At 37.4% G+C, this 22,580-nt stretch overlaps 2 protein-coding genes across 4 annotated transcripts in view; one reads left to right on the top strand and one right to left on the bottom strand.

Annotated features, from left to right (window-relative positions):
- Positions 1–5,368: 5,368 nt before the first annotated feature.
- On the top strand, positions 5,369–6,261 carry LOC128743229 (deoxyuridine 5'-triphosphate nucleotidohydrolase). The gene is made up of 2 exons (XM_053839769.1): positions 5,369–5,777; positions 5,841–6,261. The coding sequence occupies exons 1-2, from the start codon at positions 5,674–5,676 to the stop codon at positions 6,178–6,180; spliced, it is 444 nt and encodes a 147-aa protein (XP_053695744.1). The 5' UTR covers positions 5,369–5,673; the 3' UTR covers positions 6,181–6,261.
- A 14,524-nt stretch (positions 6,262–20,785) lies between these two features.
- The window catches only part of LOC128739417 (unconventional myosin ID), a 34,845-nt gene continuing 33,050 nt past the window's right edge, over positions 20,786–22,580 (bottom strand). For all 3 annotated transcript variants that reach the window (XM_053834902.1, XM_053834903.1, XM_053834904.1), the window contains 2 exons: positions 22,400–22,557; positions 20,786–21,480 (listed from right to left, as the gene is read on the bottom strand). In XM_053834902.1, coding sequence (XP_053690877.1) covers positions 21,306–21,480; positions 22,400–22,557 — 333 coding nt within the window. In that variant the 3' untranslated portion in view covers positions 20,786–21,305. The remainder of the gene's footprint in view (positions 21,481–22,399; positions 22,558–22,580) is intronic.

The raw sequence follows: 22,580 nt of genomic DNA, 5'->3' as shown, positions 1-22,580 counted from the left end.
GTAGTAGTAGTAGTAGTAGTAGTAGTAGTAGGAGAAAGCCACCATCATTTCTAGGGCTTGCCATTGTATGTGGGTAGAATTACAGTAGATCCAAATTTGATTATCAAATGAATTTCACACTAATGCCGTTACAGAAGGGCCAAAAGGGATTGGGCGAACCCACAAGCAGAGGCACTTGTACGCATTCCGGGGTTATAAGAGTCGCCTTCCAGCATTAGGATCCTTCCATGTAATAATCAATTTCGCTGTACCAACTTTAACCCACGTGATGATTTGTTTGTTTTGAATTGAGTAGTACCATATTTGCTTCAGACCTTAAGGATTCAGGTTGGCAATCCACTCCATCATCCAGCCTTCCACATTTATGATTTCAATAATAATACTGTTAATAATATGATATTAAGATGAAATGTGGTATCTATAGGTAAAAATAGAACAATCTCACCAGCAGTCCTTCGTATGAAATAAAGTAGCGTCCTTTGAGGTTCCATAAGTGCTTCTAATAGTTAATTTAATTTTTCATTCTGGTATCCATGTGCAGTATTAAAACTCGTTTTGGCCAAAGCTTTACTGTATAGCAGTAGATGCTTCATTAGCTAAAACGAAAAAAATAATTAGAATAACTCATTAGGCTTACCAATTAGCTAGGCCGTGTGGTTCCGCCGTCTGCCCAAAACCTCGGTTTTGAAGTCAGGCAGCCGGAAAAGTATAATCAATATATATAGAATGCCAGTGTCGCTGCAGTGCGCGTGGTAAACATCACACATGTTCAGATAATGTATTTACATTATATATGCATATGTGTGTGTGCCTGAGATTCATCAAAAGGGGAATCTCATTGTCAAACTTTGACAACCAGCTTAAAATTTCAAGTATGGCTACCAAGTAATGTGATTGGATACTTCTCTTGCTTTAAATTTTTGAAAAAATTGGTGCAAAAGGGCGCACTTGTGGGATTCAATTCATCCGGACGAAAAGAAAATGAGCGTTTAAAAACAATTCACTGGCATGAAAGAACAGCGATGAGCGCTCTAACGACAGCACCAACCAGCGCACAGATAAATAACAATGAGCAACTTTGACAATGAAGTTCCCGATTCACAGACTTGATACAGATTGTTAGCATCATGTTTACCACAATAAGTCCTATAGAAAAACAGCGACACTGGCATTCTATACATCCAGCTTTTTACGCGCTATAATGGCGGACGCTATAAATTGTGTTCGTAATATGTGAACAATCTTTTTGACAACTCTGCATACATCAAAACTGGGCACTCTTCTCCTGTACGGCAGTGTTGCTCTTTCTTTCGTTTACGCAAAAGAAGGAAGGCAATAGTTTTGTTTACATTTCGCACAGTTTTGCTTTCCTTCTTTGACGTAAACGAAAGAAAGAGAACGGTAGTGTTGCAAGAGAAGAGTGCCAGATTTGATGTATGCAGAGTAGTCAAAAATATTGTTCGCATATTACGAACACTATTTATAGCGGCCACCATTATAGCGCGTAAAAAGCTGGATATATATTGCTTCTACTGCCGGAAACCACCCAGCATCGCACCTCCTAGCTTGGCTACTCAATAGAGCATTGCCAGGTATGGCCACGTGGAGGCGCTAGGTAGGGGCTTGGGATGGCTAGATTGCTAGGGGCTTGGGCTATATTGGACGCTCCTCATTTGCCTTCCCCATTTCATACCCTTTACAACTTGGAATCAGCCAGTATACCGAAAATAACAGCTAATATTAGCTAAAAGGCTGCGTTTGACTGCTTTCTAATTAGTTTCAGTAGTCTTAAAATGAATAAACCTTTAAGTAGGCACCAGAACCAAAAGTACCAAAACCAATGAGTGGGACATGGACAATGTATGTAGTTTGACAGCCACACCACCCCGCTGGTTCAGTCACATTTATAGGTGAGAAAAGTTGCCAAAATTTCGTGGGAAAAAACCCAAGAATCTTGGGTTAATTCCTATTTGAATTTTAATTCTTACATAGAGTTGTTATCGACGCTAAGAATAATATAAAAATAGTTTCTAATTACATACCCAAGTAACAATTTCAGGCTGATCAAACGCTTTTATAGCTGATTTTATTCAACCTGTGACTGAATTATGGTTTAGGTTTAGAAATAAAAACCTTTCTTCAGCCCCTAAACATCTAAATCTGGTGATTTTATCAAGCTTCAGACTTGTTAAAAGCCGCTTTCGAAGCTGCGATGAAGCTTAATAGAGTTTTTTGCGCGCTTTTAAATAGCCAATTTGCGCAATGCTGTCAATTCTATTTTTAGAACGAGAAATAGTTTTGCAACATGCTCTTCCAGCCGCTTAATCAACGTTTCATCAACTTTTATGCAGCCAAAAAAAAATCTATTTTTAAATTTAAAAAAATGGAACGCGTCATTTTTATTTTGCCGTGAACATTGTCGAGCGCGATATTTTTAATTTCGAATAACTTTAATTCGTTTAAGTAAGCTAACTAATTAAAAATGCATGTCTTTTTTCCGGGAATTGAACCCGCCATCTTTTGATCCATAAGCACTCACCGTATGATCCGCCCCATTTGCATCTGCAGAACAGACAGTGAAAATATCTTTACACCTGAAGCCTAGCCCGCCTAGCGTGGAGCAGTCGATAATGTCGATAACTGACAAACTTTTGCTGTCAGCCGAATTGCGAAATACTATGATCTGACAGTATGTGTGCTGTGAGCCGAAAGAAAACTTGGTAGAAGTTTATAAAGCCACTTTAACATCCTTAAGCAGCCTTCAAGTAGTTTGAAAGCTGCGAGTCTAATGAAAGCTCCCACTCTACACTTTAACACCTTTAAGCAGCCGTAAAACGGTTTGATGTTTATGGCTGTTTAGAAGCAGATTGTTTAGTAAAAAAAATCCGCTATTAAGCTTTTTTATCAGCTTTTGAGAGCGAACTGGTTTGAAAAACTTAAAGTAGCTTGCACATCGCTTATTTAAACACCATTTGAGCGCTTACTTTATGCAGCTTTGATCGCTTTAAACCAACCCGTAAACAGCCATTGCTCTTGCAATTCAGCTATCATTGTTACTTGGGTAACTCATAACTTGAACACATATGCAGCATATATGATATAAATGAAAAATTAAATACTATTTGCTTTTCCAACAACTGGTACCGGCGCCACTGCCAAATCAAATGTCAGCTCAGATGTGAGAGTTGTAATGATGGGAAATGCCGATCAAAATCTATAACGATTATTGATAAAGTTTTCTTATCGTTATTAATTAATAACGATAATATGACAGTATAAGCAAAAACAGAACAAAAATGTTAAGATAATATTGCGGAGTTTTCACCTATTTAGAGTCCCACACAAAAATTATTAGCGTGGTTATTTTCTGCGTTTACCACGCATGTTTGCTATTTAGCGATTTGAACTATCAGTTTTTTGTTATTGCCTCCCCACTGCATCCTCCTTGCTTGACAAGCATAATTTCAGTGTATTTAGTAAGTACAGGATAATTATTATTAAAAAACGAATTTACGTAGGACTCGTAAAATTGCTGCAAGGTACAATAACAAGACAAGAAAAAGATTTCACTTTAAACCTACAGTGACTATATACAGAGTGGCGACAAGTTATCCCAAATGTATGCAATGCGGTTTTCCCAACGTTTTTCTTTCTCTTTCCTGCATACGCGTTGGATACGTCGTCTGCTCGATTGGAATGACACTGACAGATAATTATCATTCCAATAGAGGTTTTCCGTCAAAAATTTTTTTTTCACTAAATGTTCGGTTTTGACTCTTAGAAATGATACCCATATAAAACTTTCTTTATTAAAGCCTCTAACTACTGTAAAAATGAAAAACTAAAATACGTATATTTCAACCGGTCACTTCACGGATGTCTTACATGCCTTTTTGTACCAGTGTCCTCTATTTTCACCACTTCGAAACCATTTGTGCCACTCTTTACTCTTGTGGCAAGCAACAAACGAAATGAAAAAGAAGGTAATCATTAGCTTTTCATTCGTTTTATCCTTTTCACTCTACCGCTGATACACATATGTCAAAAACTGTTATGCAATGCTGCCAGAAAATCTGAAAATTTTGATAAACAGTGCAGCCGAAACGAATTTTTTAAAACTCAACATTCGTGATTTGGTGAAAAGAAACTCAACATTCTTGCAATTTGCATTGTTTAAAAAATCGTAGTAAATTCTAGAGTCAACGAAAAAAATATATTTTTGCACCATTGTCACTCGTATTGGGAGTACTTTTGAGAAAAAATAAGAAAAGGAGGGGTATGATCTGACGGAAAACCTCTATTTTGACAATGTCGCCACTCTGTATATAGTCACTCTATTTAAACCCTCCTACACGGTAAAAAATTGTTACGTTGAAGCGAAGTGATTTACCGTTGGATTAGCACTACTTGCCAAACATTACGATTCGAAATGAAAATTTATTGAAAATGAATCAATACAAAGCATGATGAAATCAACAGAAAATCACTTTAATTTCGAGTGTGCTTTCTTTTCAACTTTTGAGCTGTCAATTGAATAGAAAAGATTGTTCGTAAAGATGCTTTATTTATTACTCATAATTATACAATTACATAAATAAACATAATATAAATAAAACCTCAATCGCTGATAGTGAAACCGGATTGCTGTTTTTAATACTGGGATATCTAAATAAGGTTGATCTCAGGTTGATTGCTGCTATCATATCGGGTGCCGTGTGTTCAATTTCATAGCCTGAAAACAGATAGCAATTTATTGATTACGATCACAGGTATAAATTCGCTATACTTACACTCTAGAATAGCAATAGTTTGGTGCGAAAACGTATTTTCTCCATTTGGGGTTGTATTTTTCTTCCGATTACAGCAAGCTGTCTCCATGTTTCGCGAGTTTTTGACACTTGTGAATTACGAAAAAAATTTAGTGCAAATTCTATAGATATGCACTACAACTCGATGGCGACATCCATTAAATAATTTTCAATAGATGGCATTTTCTTTAAAAAATGGAAACCCTTCAAAAATCAATACTAAATCACTTCAATTTATAGTGCTGCATAATAATTCGATTCAAGTGCAAGAACACTTGAGATGGACGTGATAATTTTTTACCGTGTAATGTTTGGCAAGTAGTGCTAATCCAACGGTAAATCACTTCGCTTCAACTAGAGTGACTATATACAGAGAGGCGCCAAATCATCCCAAATGTATGCAATGCGGTTTATCCTAGGTTTTTCTTTCTCTTTCCTGCATACGCGTTGGATAGGTCGTCTGCTCGATTGGAATGACACTGACAGATAATTATCATTCCAATTTTGACATTGTCGCCACTCTGTATATAGTCACTCTAGCTTCAACGTAACAATTTTTTACCGTGGTGTTTAGGGCTTTATTTTCCGATTTTCCTCGTTTTCTGGTAAAACTTAACAAAGGTACTTTTGTATGGCTTTGTAGTGTAACACTTTTTTGCAAAATCTGGCATCTCTGGAATAAAAATTAAAGTTTGGCGCGAGTTCGGAGTTGGATTTGGAGTTTTGACTTTTCAGTTTCATTCGTTGTGCGATTGCGTTTAATATAGTTACATTAGCTTGCAGATATTCGAAGCAGTTTTGTTTTTTGTCTTATCGCTAATAGGATTTAACTCTAAAAGTCGTCCGAGTTCGTTTAATATTAACCATGAAGCCCGAAACGAAATGCGTTCTACGTTTTGCTAAGCTATCTGCCAACGCCTTCGCGCCAACTAAAGGTTCAGAGAAGGCTGCTGGATTCGATCTTAAAAGGTAATTAACGTTTATTGTTCCTTCTAGTAACATTTATAATTCATTCCTACTATTTACTGATAGCGCTTACGACTGTGTTGTCCCGGCACGTGGAAAGGCACTTGTTATGACCGATATCCAAGTTCAACTACCGGAAGGATGTTACGGTCGGGTAGCGCCTCGTTCAGGGCTGGCGGTTAAAAATTTCATCGATGTCGGGGCGGGAGTGGTTGACGAAGACTACCGCGGTAATCTTGGTGTTGTGCTGTTCAACCACTCCGACGCAGAATTTAAGGTGACCCGTGGTGATCGCATTGCACAGTTCATCTGTGAAAGAATTTTCTATCCAGAACTGGAAGAGGTAACTAGCTTGACCGAAACCGAACGCGGAGCAGGTGGTTTCGGTTCAACCGGAACACAGTAAAAGGGAGCGTTTAAATGTAATGTTAGAATAAGTTCTTTTTTCCTTTATAAGATTTCCAGCCTTGGGCTGGTTCGTTTCAACTAGAATAAGTTTCTCAACGTTTGTTGTATTTGGTTTTGTTAATAAACATTCAGTTTAAAGATTAACATGTTTTAACATCAAATTAACTAATGTTTATTTGAGCGTCTTAGTAGAATACCTGAAGAAATGTTTTAACATTTCAAAAGCAAAACTAAAAGTGACCTAGGAACCAGAAGTTCGTTTTGTGAGAACGCAACTTTTAGACTACTAATTTTTGATTTCGAACGCCATTATGTTCGTTTGGTATCCTGACTCAGGTTAATAAACGAACAAAGCACGGATTTAGGCTGATTTAAAAGGATGAACGCTTATTTTTGCGAAAAAAATCCAAACAAATGCTCGCTCTCAGGATAGAATATTCTCTGCTTTATGGAGAATGACGTGCATAATTCTATTTCACAATTCCAGATACCTCCATGCCACAATTCGATTCCCAACTATTGAAGTATATCCACACTATACTGCCTTAGTAATGTATTGGAAAAATTGATCCACAACACTGCAAGGTACTGTACTTGGCCCTTTCATCTTAGTAATTTACTAGCTGATTATCCGATCTTATTCGGGGCCTCTTTGTCTCTCAGTTACTTGTACACCTTGTGCATCTATTGTAACAAAAATTCCTATAATGCAACAAACAAATACCCTTTTTCTGCGTTTGAATGTGTCTACTACCTTTTCAGTTCGTTCAGTTCCCCTTCTGTTGTTCCCCAGCCATTTGTAAATCTGTCTTCTCGGTAATCCCTAAAAATTGACACAAAGCTTTTTTACGTTTTCGAACCTCCCCCTTTGTTGTATCGGTGGTCAAGAGTAGGAATTTCGGTGGTGAAGACATAAAATACCCGAGAAACCGTAATTTACTTTACGACGTATATAGACGTATTTCTGGTCTGAATTTTGAATAGGTCATAACTGCAAATGAGAGATTCTCTTTGCGTCGCCTCTCTTACGTGTATTACGGGTGCATGAAAACTTTTCAATGCAATTTTTCTTAACGATTAGCTAGCATTATATAACGCCAAGAATCCTATCGTGCGTAAAAGAGGCCGTCAAGTGTATTTGCACCCTGCGCTAAGTCTTATGAGTCTTATGTTATATTCGACATTTGATGAAGGACCGTCCAGACGTTCTGGAGTTATGGCGGAACATCAGGCTTGGCATACACTTTTCGCTTTGATTTTGCTCTTTTGATAACTGCTCCTCAGCCAAGCAGAATTTCAGAAAGTGATATATGGGGCATTTGTAGAGCTAGTAATCTTTCTTATATATAAAAATGGAAGTGAAAAAGTTCGACCGCGCATCACTTGAGAACGGAGCGCCCGATTTGAGCCGTCTTTTCTTTATTGTGTTCGTTTCCACCACCGCTATGTTTTTACGGCGAGAAAAGTTGAAAAATTTACTCGGAAGATAGGAAAACTCGAAAAATTAGTTTTCCATATAAAACCCGCAACGCATTGTATGCGCCATGTCGTTGGCTGCTATGATCATCGTACGGTTTTTTGCAGCACCGTTGTCGTATTCAAACAAACACGTGGTTACCTTCATTGGAATCGCCACATCTAACAATGCTATTAAATATTTTGGGGGTTTACAATTTCAGAAAATAACCAATCAATAGGTCCAACTTATTAATCAACCTAAACTCAAGCCTAAAGTGTCAGCAATAAAATTCGTTAATTTCATTCATTCGTTCATTCATTTACCAAATTTATGATACAAACACGAATCATTTTTATTCCTTTTTACATCGGATGCGTATCCAGAAGATCCAGTGCAGGTTAACAAAAGGTTTAAGCACTAAATTCACTAAATTGCCACTTCCCAATCGTCAAATGAAGAATACATTTTGCATATGTTAACGGATTATGAGCATATTCGGTTTAACTGAATATCAAGCTAATAAATCAACAGTAAGAGCATATGATTTAGAATTTTTAAAAAAATAGTGAACGAAGCAACTATTATACAGCGTATTTAAGGGATCAGTCCCGGCGTAGTGGTTAGCATTCACGCCTTTCACGCCGAGGACCCGGGTTCAAATCCCAACCCCGCAGAAGCCACGAATGACCCAAGCTGGTTAAAGTGACTATAATCAAAACAAAAAACAATCGTATTTAACTTTCAGTCGATTTCATTTCGTATTAGACTCTTTAGAAGTGTAAAAAGGTTTATAAAATGACGCTTTTATGTTAAATTGTTTTAGTGCGTGAATTACCAAAGGAACAATACAGCGATCAATTGATTTTGTGGAATAATAAAATTTAGTTTGTTTTGAGAATTGAGAATAACAGTTATCGAGATTCAGCAATGCAATTCCTTTGGGTAATTAAAAAAAAATAAAAATCTGATGACTATTGATATTGAATACATATCAGAATATGAAATTGGCCCTTAAATTTTCGAGAAATTCCAAAGTTGCAGCAGACAATATTAGCAGTCGTACCAAATCTTACAACAAATATATTAACATCCAGTATTACTATTTTTAACCAGCAGAGTTTATAAAACAAGACTCAATCCAACTACCACAAACACGGCTGTTGATATTGCGGGGATTGGCAAACCAACTTTTATACCGATATGCATTTCTTGCTAATGACTTAATACAGTTGTTAAATTTAGACATTCTCTGAAATCCCAGCGTTTAATAAACCAAACGCAGAACTCCTTAGACAACGGCAAAACTTGACTTATACTTAGAAAATATCCCTTTTTCTAAAACGCAGCGGGAGTTCATCTGAAGCAGGGTGTCGATTACCTGGAAAATCAGGGAAAACCTGGAAATGTCAGGGAAATTCGTTTCAACCTGGAAAAGTCAGGGAATGTCAGGGAATTTCATTTGAAGTCAGGGATTTTTGACATGGGAAGAAAATATACCGGAAAAGTTAAGACTTCGCAAGAATAACATTTAGGTACTAAATATCTGGCACCTTTTCACTCAAGGCCTTCGCGTATATCTTAATCAAATATAATACGAGACGTTATTTCTACTCACGTGCTGTGTTCAAATTTGCGAGTTTCGAAATTTCGAATTTCATGAATGTGCGACCTGGTTTAAACCTCAACAACGGTTGAACCGATTTGATCGATTCTGGTTTCAAAGGGAAGTGCTCACAACCTAATCGATCATTATCAATATCTTTAGGATTCTTTGATATTAATTGGATATTTAGATCAACACTCAAAATAATTTTCACGTTGAAATTACGGGAAAAGTTATGTGAATTTTTTCCACCCTACTTTTCCCGTACTATTTACGTGAATTTAATTTAGTTTGCATTAGTATGCGTGCATTTACGTGGAAATCAGATACATAGATGTTATTGTATTTTCCTATAATGTTCAATTGAAAGTCACGTAACTCCCTGTAGAGAAATTTACGTGATTTTTCATATGGAAAGGACGTGTGGATTATTCTGCGTGAAAAATTCTGGATAGAAAATTTGCTTATTTTGTACGGAAAGTGGCATAAAAAGGCCATACCAGCAAATTTTGCGTCTAGATAATTCAAGACTTCCGCACCGAGATCGGACTGTTACTGGAACGAGGACTAATCAAACTGAACCAAGATCAGCCTTTGAAAATTTACTACGTTGTTCAACCTGAACGGGCCAGAACCCGGCCTTTAGTTTTTATTCTCATGTCGATCATTAGTGAAAACCTACGCTTAATGCGTATTCGAATGAAAGACCATATCAGCTTCAAAATTCTGATTTAGTCTAACAAATCAGTCATATCTTCGAAATTCCACTGCGAGCAGAGGATCGATAGAGTCGCAAACCCGAAGTTTTCTTGAATATCAGAAGCTGGCTGGAAGTAGGTCGAATAAAAGATCGAAGGTCAGGTTCTAAATAATACGATGATGCTGCGATGTTCGATGAGTCGTTTGGCCTCGAAAGTTTTTATATTTATGACGAAGTGTTTCCTCAAATTTTGATAACAAATCGAAATAGCTGCTCAGACAAATCGGACTTTGTGTCAGAAAATATCTTCAAATTATTTTCTAAACTAAAGACCAACCTTTATGTTTATTGTTTTGCATAGTTAAATGTTTGAAGCGGATATATACCCATTCATTACATGTAATCTAACAGGCAAGACGGCTCATCCCACATCCCTTTGGCAACCAGCCAAACCAGATAAACCAGCAGACTATTTCTTTTTTTTTCGAAAAGATATCTTGCAAATGTTATTTAGCTTGATTCTTTAATTTCGATGTGCGAAATTTTGCAAAAAAGGTGAATTTGAATCAAAAAGAAAAATTGAATTCATTAGGAAATGATAATTCAAGAGTAAACAACCAATTAAACCAAACAAACCCTTTGATACGTGAAATTAAGGAGATATTTTGCGTCTGGAATTTTTCGAAATACACCTGGAAAAACCTGGAAAAGTCAGGGAATTTTATTTTCGCTAGATAATCGACACCCTGTGAAGTTTACATATCGTATATTTAGCCCAATTTGTGGCAGTACGAAGTTTGCCGGGTCTTCTAGTTATCTATAATAATGCTGAAGAAAGTGAAGTTGTATCTTTAGTATTTACGGCGCTGTAAGGCAGCAATGCCGTTGGTAGCAAAAAGAGCGCTCTTTTTGCTACCAAGAGGGTAGCAGCCTTATAGCGCCATAAATACAAAATGCACAGTAATGCTTGCTTCAGCAATATTGAAGATAATAACAAATTCTACAAATGCCCCATACATCACTTTTTCAAATTTTGCTTGGCTGAGATGCAGTAATCAAAAGAGCAAAATCGAGGCGAAAAGTGTATGCCAAGCCTGGCGGAACATACTTCCCCCCTGTCGGCTCCTTTCCAGTCAGTTCTGCCCTCTGTTACGTAGCTAATTATACATCGGTTTGCTCTATGAAAATCCCTTTATGGAAACGAAACAGGTTTTTGACGTAGGACTACGTCTTTCAGGTAATTCCAAAAAATCTCGAAATGTGGTCAGGTTTGGAACGCTAATAGTTTAGTGGTTTCCCGATCGATTTTCAATATTTGAAATTGAACTTGTGGGCAAGCATGGAAAAATTCATTCACTCACATTATTTTTGGTGAATATATTGCTTGCTTCGAAGTATTGCTTCCAATCATTCTCCCTCGCATGCAAGCTCTCGAATAGAACCCTACAGAGTTAATTCACCGATGAATCGCCGACCTACAGCAGGAAGAATGCGAATGATTCAAACAAGATCGGAACTTTTGTATCGGGGTTCATTTAGAATCATTTGAATCAAAAGATTGTGTTGGAAAGAATCATCTGCGAACTATGATTGCGAATCCAAATGAATGCGTTCAACGATCTTCTTACTGAACGAAATAGAAGAATGTTTGCTGTTGGTAAAGCGCAAACCGCGCAATACGTAGCTATGCAAGGAACATTCAATGCAGTTTTTCAACTAAGGCACTAACTGAAACTTATATTTTAGCAGATTTTGTAATGGTATTGACGGAATAATCCTGCCATTTTTGTTTTATGTTTTAAGTATCGCTCATCATTAACAGGCTAAATAAAAATGAAATGATGCAAATTAGTCGTGCGGGCTTTGTGTGACCAATCTAAAAATTAAATTATTTTATTTCATGTTATCATATTATCGATCGATGTTTTTCACGTATGGCATCAAGTAAAACAATTTTAAAGTGATTTTTGCTGGATAGCTGTGACGGTTAGAGGTACAGTAGACTCTCGGTAAAGTTAATCGATTGGGGATCGGGTCGATAAACTTTTTCGAAACACAGTAGGATTTCGAATTCGGTATGGTTCGATTTTGACATCAAAAGTATCCGTTTTTGGCAACACAAAATATTTCCCTAACAAAATATGGTTAAATATTAGTCAGTTTTTACGTACATGCTTTAAATGACGCAAAAATGATACCCTCAGTGTGTTCATGAAAAAAAGTTAGCTGTTATAGTTATAGAATGTTTCGAACAATAATATTTATATTGCCGTAGGACTACGTCTTACCGCAGGTTATCAAAAACTTACTTACACCGAACGGATAGCTCTTGGCAGACTTTTCAAGCATAAAATGATTGCAATCGTTGATTAATAATATTCACTCAATTTCTAACGCATTTACATTCAATTTTTTCATATCAAAAAAGGGTCTCGATTTTGACACGGTTTCGATTTTGGCAACATAGGCGACAGACATTTGTTGCCAAATTTTAAATCCAACTGTATTAATTATTTTTAGCAGTACAATGTCCGAAAACCGGAAATAATACTGCCGGTGTAGATAAGATAACAGACTCTAAATAAAATTAGCGGTTGCAAAAATTCGACTTTAAGATGCACAGAATATTCAATACACTATTCTCCATGCCTTTGTAACAAAATTGCCAGACACCCAAAATCTTCTCTCTGAATCTATCATCGTAGGACAGACTGTACACAAGGTATCGTAAAGCATATAGTCAAATACTTGTTCTTCAAATCTTTGTTTCGAAGTACAGTAGGATTTCGAATTTGGCAACAAATGCGTGTTGCCTATGTTGCCAAAATTGAAACCGTGCCAAAATCGAGACCCTTTTTGACGAGAAAAAATTGAATGTAAATGCTTTAGAAATTGACAAAAAGTCCGCCAAGAGCTATCCGTCCGGTACAAATAAGTTATTGACACTCTGCGGTAAGACGTAGTTCTACGGCAATAAAAATTTTATTGTTATGTTTTTTTTTCATGAACATACTAAGGGCATCATTTTTCGTCATTTAAGGGATGTATGCGGAAACTGATTGATATTCAAGCATATTTTTGGAAGTGAAATATCTTGTATTGCCAAAAACGAATACTTTTGTTGCCAAAATCGAGGCATGCCAAAATCGAACCATGCCAAAATCAAAATCCAACTGTAAGTGAATTCATATGACCTATTTTTTTGGAATACGGGCCTAATCGAGTCCCTTCAAGCTGCCACTGCCTTGTGCTTCTGCAGGCCTTTCAAATTTTTCCTTCAGTTCTACTCGCATAACCAACGCTCGGCGGAGCCTTACCAACGATTTCGCCAATCTCGTTATATTGTTTTATTAAAACATTCCGCGCAGTTTCCAAAATTTGCAAAAATTATTACTCGTCTTTGGTTTTGTGGACGAATGTTAGAAAAATTGCATCATTGGTCGGTACCGAAACAACCTGTATTCTCCCGTGCCAGTACCGGTATTTCGGTATTGAAAAATCAGCCGATACTACCGGTTTTCCCGGTTCCGGTACGCCCGGTATCTCAACCCTATCCAGAACCGAATGACATATAATCACAATCTGTAGCGATTATGAAGAGAAAATTTCCAAATTTGGTGAAACAATATTGGAAAACACTAAAAATTACGATTATTTCATTTAATTTTGCGGGGCTTAAAAATGATGCCGACCGCATAGAGGGGTTAATAAATAACGAACGCACAAGAAACATTCGAACGATCGCGGAAGAAACATTCGAACGAATTTTTTTTGAACGATTCTTTGCGACTCAGTGAATGCATTCAAAAGTGAATCTTTTCCCAAGCGTTCGTAGTATAATGAACACACCACACGAAAGATCCATCGCGTGAACAAAACCACCAACGAACGCTGTCGCATATTTTCCTTTGCTTTGCTTGTTCTGCTTCGTTCGTATGAGTGCGTAATTTTGTACAGAGATGGTCAGTGCGATTGAAACCTTACGATGAGTAGGTTCGTCGATGATTTCAAAATGAATGCTGTTTGATGTGATTTTTTCCATGCTTGCTTGTGGGCCGCTGATCTTTCCTGCGATAAGAATCTTAAAGGAGATCTGCTCGATTCCTGGTTGAAACTTCGAGATACACTACCGCAAATGAGTGCAATGGCAATTCCTCGATGTGTTATTTTTTTAACCGTCATTGCTATGGAGATGCATGGATTTTCGGATGCCTCGATTTCCAGTTATGGACCGGTTTTATATGTTCGTGCCAGACCAACAAAGGTTAGCCAGCAAATGGGAAACCTACCTTCTTGTCGCATGACACCTGCTTATCCATTTGAAGTGACTGGAGTAGATTATACGGGCCCCGTATACGTCAAGAAAGGCCAACTAAAGCCAATTTTAGAGACGGCATACATTGCCGTATTCGTGTGCATGGTTACCCGAGCTGTGCACTTGGTACTTGTGTCGAACATGACCACTGATGCATTTATTGGTGCATTGCATCGATTTACCAGCAGAACAGGGCAGCCCCGTGAAATGCACTCTGATAATGGCTCCAATTTTCAGGGTGCTAAAGTGGAACTGAACGAGTTGTACAAAATGTTTCGAACTCAATATAGTGTTGATACAATCGAGGGGCTTTGTCAACCAAAGGAGATAGCTTGGTTTTTTATTCTGCCTGAGGCACCGAATTTTGGTGGCCTTTGGGAGGCGGCCGTAGTGAGTGCGAAATACCATCTAAAGCGCACTTTGAAAGACTCTCATTTGATTTTCGAGGAATATATGACAGTGTTGACACAGGTAGAGGCTGTGTTAAACTCTCGACCGCTTTATGCTACATCACCTGATGCTGATGACCCCGAAGTATTTACACCTGGGCACATTTTAATTGGACGAGCGATTACTGCCATCCCGGAACCAAGTTACCAGAATATTCCTGTCAACCGTCTCGGTCGTTGGCAGTTTCTGCAAAGATTACGAGACGAATTTTGGAAAAAAATGGAAGAATAACTATTTGCAAACTTTGCAACAACGTACCAAGGATCAAACACGTAAGAATAATCTACAGCCAGAAATGGTAGTGCTTCTGGAAGACCAAAACTTGCCACCAATGAGCTGGAAATTGGGAAGGATTATGCGAACCTATCCAGGATCAGATGGATTGTTTCATACAGTCGACGTCATGGTGGAAAAAACCTTTTACAAGCGATCAGCAATAAGGATTGCAGCGCTTCCCATCAAGGACAACATTCAACTATTCGAGCATTGTTCCGAGAATGCTTCTCAACCCGGGGGTTTCGTGTGAGACGAGCAGCAGCGGCAGCAACGAAGAAGAAGAAGATTTCATGCTATATAAGAAGCGCGCGCATTGCGCGATCATTCAGTGTTCCAGTGTTTTTCCACGTCTTAACTTAAGCTTGAAAAGCAAATAAATGGAGTAGTTTTTAGTTTGAATCTAGTGCTTCCGTCTCATCCTCTGAAGACGTCCTGGGAAGTAGCTGATGTATATACAGTCCACTCCACTGGCTGGCTTAGTGTTGCTGCAGCAGGCTCGCGGACCAAATCGACCTTATCTAAGGTTTTCTCTACACTGCACAGTGGTTCAAACAGCGAAATACGTGATCGTGTGTAATTGTGCCGAAACGTGAAGTTTTTCGTATGTAGTGTCTTTAGGAACATTTCTCGGTATAACAGGCCCCTTCTTGTGAGAGAAATCTTTGGGTGATTAATTCCCTTAAAAGTGAGATACGAAATTTATTTTCCCGTATATTCGAGATACAGGTGTGGTACTTTCGGCAAAGTTGTAGTAAATATTATTACAAACAACTTTGTCAAAGACACCATACTTGTATCTCTTCATGGAAATTATCTATTAAGCGTTATTCGTGGACAAACCCTTTAAAACAGTTTTTAATCCCCAACTTATTCTGGTCAATTTTTACGTGTTCATAGTGTTATAGAAAGTTGTTTATCTTGCTAAAATCAACGTTTCTGTAGAACATTATTATATGTTATTTTCCAAAGTTTCGGAGATTTTGAGCTTTTTTGGTGAAAAATAGCACTTCTTTGAGCTTAAATATTTCCCAAGGTGGCAAATGGTGGCAGATCAAACAACTCCTACCTAAAAGTACAACAAAAAACCTATAAAAGCAAGTGTCAACTGACTGTATCTGTTTGTATCCGAAAAAGTTATAGTTGTTTTAAAAATCCATCTCAGTCATGTTTACAGAACAATTAAACTGTACTTCGGATGCAATAAACGCCATTTTGTTTACGTTGACAATCTCTTTCTAACAAGTTAAGTTACCAGCAATTTTTTCGCCTATTTTCGAGTTGAAAATGAATGTAGACTTAAAATTGACGCAATTAATAAGAGAAAAGCTTCCAAATAACTAACTTAAGTCTATTTTGTTCAATTTTGCATTGCTCTCTCCTTCCGCATTTTTCCAAAACAACATTTGATGATGAGTTATCTCACCTACACCTTTATTTAACATAATTAACTATATATGACGTACTGCTTACTTAGTCATTCTGAGAAAAGTCGGTTTACTATATATGACGTACTGCTTACTTAGTCATTCTGAGAAAAGTTTGTTTACGTTGACAATCTCTTTCTAACAAGTTAAGTTACCAGCCATTTTTTCGCCTATTTTCGAGTCGAAAATGAATGTAGACTTAAAATTATTTAACGCAATTAATAAGAGAAAAGCTTCCAAATAACTTACTTATGCCTATTTTGTTTAATTCCTTCGATTGATGTCTTTTCAAAAGAACACACTCTGGCTGGTACCGAATGGCCGAAACATAAATGGTCGAATCACGAATGGCTGAAATCCAAATGACCAACTTTCAACAACAGTCAAGAAAGACTGTTGTTGAAAGTTGGTCATTTGGATTTCAGCCATTCGTGATTCGACCATTTATGTTTCGGCCATTCGGTACCAGCCAGAGTGTGTTCTTTTGAAAAGACATCAATCGAAGGAATTAAACAAAATAGGCATAAGTAAGTTATTTGGAAGCTTTTCTCTTATTAATTGCGTTAAATAATTTTAAGTCTACATTCATTTTCGACTCGAAAATAGGCGAAAAAATGGCTGGTAACTTAACTTGTTAGAAAGAGATTGTCAACGTAAACAAACTTTTCTCAGAATGACTAAGTAAGCAGTACGTCATATATAGTAAACCGACTTTTCTCAGAATGACTAAGTAAGCAGTACGTCATATATAGTTAATTATGTTAAATAAAGGTGTAGGTGAGATAACTCATCATCAAATGTTGTTTTGGAAAAATGCGGAAGGAGAGAGCAATGCAAAATTGAACAAAATAGACTTAAGTTAGTTATTTGGAAGCTTTTCTCTTATTAATTGCGTCAATTTTAAGTCTACATTCATTTTCAACTCGAAAATAGGCGAAAAAATTGCTGGTAACTTAACTTGTTAGAAAGAGATTGTCAACGTAAACAAAATGGCGTTTATTGCATCCGAAGTACAGTTTAATTGTTCTGTAAACATGACTGAGATGGATTTTTAAAACAACTATAACTTTTTCGGATACAAACAGATACAGTCAGTTGACACTTGCTTTTATAGGTTTTTTGTTGTACTTTTAGGTAGGAGTTGTTTGATCTGCCACCATTTGCCACCTTGGGAAATATTTAAGCTCAAAGAAGTGCTATTTTTCACCAAAAAAGCTCAAAATCTCCGAAACTTTGGAAAATAACATATAATAATGTTCTACAGAAACGTTGATTTTAGCAAGATAAACAACTTTCTATAACACTATGAACACGTAAAAATTGACCAGAATAAGTTGGGGATTAAAAACTGTTTTAAAGGGTTTGTCCACGAATAACGCTTAATAGATAATTTCCATGAAGAGATACAAGTATGGTGTCTTTGACAAAGTTGTTTGTAATAATATTTACTACAACTTTGCCGAAAGTACCACACCTGTATCTCGAATATACGGGAAAATAAATTTCGTATCTCACTTTTAAGGGAATTAATCACCCAAAGATTTCTCTCACAAGAAGGGGCCTGTTATACCGAGAAATGTTCCTAAAGACACTACATACGAAAAACTTCACGTTTCGGCACAATTACACACGATCACGTATTTCGCTGTTTGAACCACTGTGCACTGTTATCCGCCAGTGCCCAAGCACTGGTTGAGTGCTTGCTGTCGACGGACTTGCGGACCAAACCCGTCCTTTTAAAGTTTTGAATGAAGAGTGAAATTGTTATCCGCAAGTGCCTGAACAGAACACTCTTTTCCGATGGCTTCTAGCTTGAGCGGCACCATTCCTGTTCGGTCTTGTTAAGACATATTTGCTTATGCCGCAACAAGGCTAGGAAATTATTTCGTTCCACCCCGAGGAGTCTGGCACGGCTTCGACAGTACAGTACAGTCTCAACGACTCTTCAAAAATTGATAAGCGTTCAAGTGTGTCGCAAATACTGGGAAGCTTTGCGGAAATCGACAAGCCAATAATCAATTGTGTCACTAGTTCGAATTAAAAGTCTATACTAATTTTCTAGTGTCTACGTGTCTAAAATTAAACAGCAAAAAGTGCAAAGTATCCTGTAGCTGCTGCAATACTGTGTCGGATTGTCTGGAACGTGTCAAACACTATCCACGATTTAGGTTTTACAGTCGACTCCAAGCTGAACACTGCTTTAGATGAATAAAATACACGGTTTTAAACTAGAAGACCAGTTGATGGTCAGCGAAACTTAAATCAGTAAAAGTAATAGACCAAATCAAGGTGACGTCATCTGGCAAATACTGGCGCCCTTGTTTACAAACAGACCGTAGAATCCAAAAAAGTTTCAGCTGTTTAAACGGCAAGTTTGTTGTTTAAGTCGAGTTTAAACAGCATTGGGACTAAATTTAAAAGCCATTATGCCTGTAAAATGTTAAAATACACGCTACATTCCCTATAAACGGAAAAGAAAGTTTTCCAAAATGTAAACAAGGGCGCCACTATCTGTCAGTTGACGGTATGATGATTTGGTCTATAGACCAAATCAAGGTGACGTCATCTGGCAGATACTGGCGCCCTTGTTTACAAACAGACCGTAGAATCCAAAAAAGTTTCAGCTGTTTAAACGGTAAGTTTGTTGTTTAAGTCGAGTTTAAACAGCATTGGGACTAAATTTAAAAGCCATTATGCCTGTAAAATGTTAAAATACACGCTACATTCCCTATAAACGGAAAAGAAAGTTTTCCAAAATGTAAACAAGGGCGCCACTATCTGTCAATTGACGGTATGATGATTTGGTCTATAGACCAAATCATCATACCGTCAATTGACAGATACTGGCGCCCTTGTTTACATTTTGGAAAACTTTCTTTTCCGTTTATAGCGAATGTAGCTTGTGTTTTAACATTTTACAGGCATAATAGCTTTTAAATTTAGTCCTATTGCTGTTTAAACTCGGTTTAAACAACAAACTTGCCGTTTAAACAGCTGAAACTTTTTTGGACTCTGCGGTCTGTTTGTAAACAAGGGCGCCAGTATCTGCCAGATGACGTCACCTTGATTTGGTCTATAGACCAAATCATCATACCGTCAATTGACAGATACTGGCGCCCTTGTTTACGTTTTGGAAAATTTTCCTTTTCGTTTATAGCGAATGTAGCGTGTGTTTTAACAGTTTACAGGCATATTGGCTTTTAAATTTAGTCCTAATGCTGGTTAAACTCGGTTTAAACAACAAACTTGCCGTTTAAACAGGTGAAACTTTTTTGGACTCTGAGGTCTGTTTGTAAACAAGGGCGCCAGTATCTGCCAGATGACGTCACCTTGATTTGGTCTATACAATAAGCTAGCGGAAGGAGCTCTTCTAAAACTCGAACCACTCTCTCATGCTTCTCTACATCTCTCAAACATTTGAAAAGCGACTGGATGAATGGATAGGATAGGACTTTTGAACAAACACAAAGAAACAAAAGATGAAAGTACACCTAACGTGGAGGGTAATTACTAAGAAAAATCAGCTGTAATAGAAGTTCGTAAAAACATGGATATTAAGAGTATAATCAATATATATAGAATGCCAGTGTCGCTGGTGTTTCATGGATATTTTGGTGGCAAACATGTTGCTGGTTCGTGTCTTGGATACGGGAACTACATTGTCAAATTGCCCAATAGAAAATTTTCCTGCCGACGAAATACCCCAAAATGACCAAATCGGGTGATTTATCCTACGTGATTTACGGAAAAGCAGAAGGATTTTTTATTGGGTTGCCTTTTTAGTTTGACAATCAGATTCCCGTTTCGAATCGATCACTCACACATAAGCGCATACAGTGTAAATACGTAATTTTCAAATGTGTGATGTTTACCACGAGCACTGCAGCGACACTGGCATTCTATATATATTGATTCTACTATATTAAGACGAACTACTAAAGTAGTGATACGCGCTCATTTTGGTAAAAATATACTTTACAAACGACCATTTTAGCAAATATTGGAGCTTACAAAACAAACAGTTTAACGAAGATTACCAAAACAGCTGGGCGAATGAAGAAATTCTGTAAAATATTCTGCAAAATGTTTGTTTCCCTGAAGGATCATCTAATGAATTGGTAAGTAATTATGTATTCGATGGAGGAAGCTACGATTTCTTCGATCTGACAAACTTGTATTCTTCAAAGCACCGATCGAAGCGGAATTTCAATGACGGTATGGCATGATATAGCGAAGAATTAAACTACGTTGAAAGCTGTCACAAAATATATTTTCAGAAAAATATTGCTCAGCTTTCGTTATCTAACACTCGAAATCATACGTAGAATAAAATGAAAAGTTGTAATAGTGAATGTCAAATGATCGTAAAAGGCACAATCTGCAAATTTTTATTCACAAAAAATGTTTTATACATTATAAATGCTTTTATAACCTGAATATTTTATTTCTATAAAATCGATGAATAATAATTAATATGCATGTGTAAAAGCAAATTAAAAAAACTCGATGACTAACACTTTTTTCGTAGTACTCTGCCAATACGCTCTGGTTTAAAATTTATCACACCTGAAACATTACGGATCTTTTTTTTTGTCTCACGTTTTTATATACGAATTATAATACAATGGCACTCAGTACGAATCTAGTTGTTTGATTTTGATAAGTTACCTACATCTTACCAATAGTAAATACTAACCTGGCTTAAACAGAGTAAAAAATAAGGCGCACCGATAAATTGCATTTAATGGTCAATAAGATTAACTAACCTATTAAACTTTTTAAGCACTTCTGGTAAAATCAAGTGGATTGCATCCACAGAACAAAGTAAGTACAGTTTATGATGACGGCTTCTAGTACGTTTTCTGGCCAAACAGAACAAACACGCTAAAGTGCGCCCTAGATAGCGCTGCCGTAAGCGGATGGAACCTTCAGCACGATTACAGCGCGGGAATGTTCGAAGGCAGGCATCTCGACACCGGCCACTGCTTCGACGCTGAGAGTTCGCACTTTTTTACCCAGACACAGTTGAATGGTAGGCGATACGTTAACCGGCAGGTCCTGATTACATAAGCTGTAATTTAAACAAAAATTTAGGTGTCAGATGTATGATTTCAAATGAAAAATTAACTAAAGAGTTTAAATTATTGAAACAGTGAGCTGAACAATGGTTCGGAAGATGAATAATTTGGGTTTGATGGCGAGTCTGACTTTTAAGGTTTTGAGATAAACGAAGCTCCAGTCAAAGTTTGACGATCGGCAAGATCGAACGCAGGTGTTCCACCAGAAAGGTTCAAAAGTTCACAAATAATTGGCGTCGCTGCAGCAGCGGTTTGCGAACTCAGGAGTGCTAAGGGACATCACACCAAAAAAGGTAAGTAAGTCCACTGGTGATTAAAAGTAGCTACAACGGCCACTTAGTGCACCCGTTTGCAGATGTACTTGATAACCAACATGAAAAAATGAGCCATAATTTCCTTCACTCGTTAAAAGCATCCTTGCATTGGCAGTACAAGATTGACAATTGAGCAATAGAAAAAGTCCCAATTTTGAAATATCTAGGAATTTTGCTCACACAATTGTCGGGTAAGGAGCGTTACTCATACTTTAAATCAATGGCCAGGAACAGTTGCCAGATATAAGGTCTCACAAATGAGAACTTATGTATCTCCACTCCAAAATGCCAGGTATTCACAGACGTAAAAAGCAAAGCAAGGCCGAAGTGCTACGTTCCGTTTCAAAAAACTTGACCTGTTTTTTTATACGACAGACTTTGCAGCTAACTGTTAGCGCGCAGGACAATTGCAGGGCCAGTTGCTACGATCCTATTGACTCTAACAGCCTCTCCCAGCCGAGATTCGAACATACGACTACTGGCTTATTAGTCAAGCATCATACCTCGACGCCATGTACAATAAGTAAAAGTACACCCAATTCCATTAAAATTACTGTTATCCTGATAAAACAAATGCCAATAAAAAATAAAAACTTACTCATAGTAGCGCTTGCAGACGTGGGCCACAATTTCCCCAACGCGATCTTCTTTCAGTGGCTGGTGCTCTCCCTGCAGCACCACCACTAGATCGTTGTTGTGGTGAGAGTGAAAAACTACCAGCTGATCCCTTCCAGGACTCACACTGATCGATGTGATCTAAAACGAATACAATAGTTACC

This window comes from Sabethes cyaneus, chromosome 3, assembly GCF_943734655.1.
Source record: "Sabethes cyaneus chromosome 3, idSabCyanKW18_F2, whole genome shotgun sequence".
Taxonomy (NCBI): Eukaryota; Metazoa; Arthropoda; class Insecta; order Diptera; family Culicidae; genus Sabethes; species Sabethes cyaneus.
The sequence above is the reverse complement of the archived record's forward strand: the minus strand, read 5'-3'. Positions and strand labels throughout refer to the sequence as shown.

Excerpts from the sequence above, each read along its gene's own strand:
- LOC128743229 (XM_053839769.1), top strand. The coding sequence starts at position 5,674 with ATGAAGCCCGAAACGAAATGCGTTCTACGTTTTGCTAAGCTATCTGCC. Across the intron at positions 5,778-5,840 it reads GCTGGATTCGATCTTAAAAG|CGCTTACGACTGTGTTGTCC; the intron begins GTAATTAACGTT and ends ATTTACTGATAG.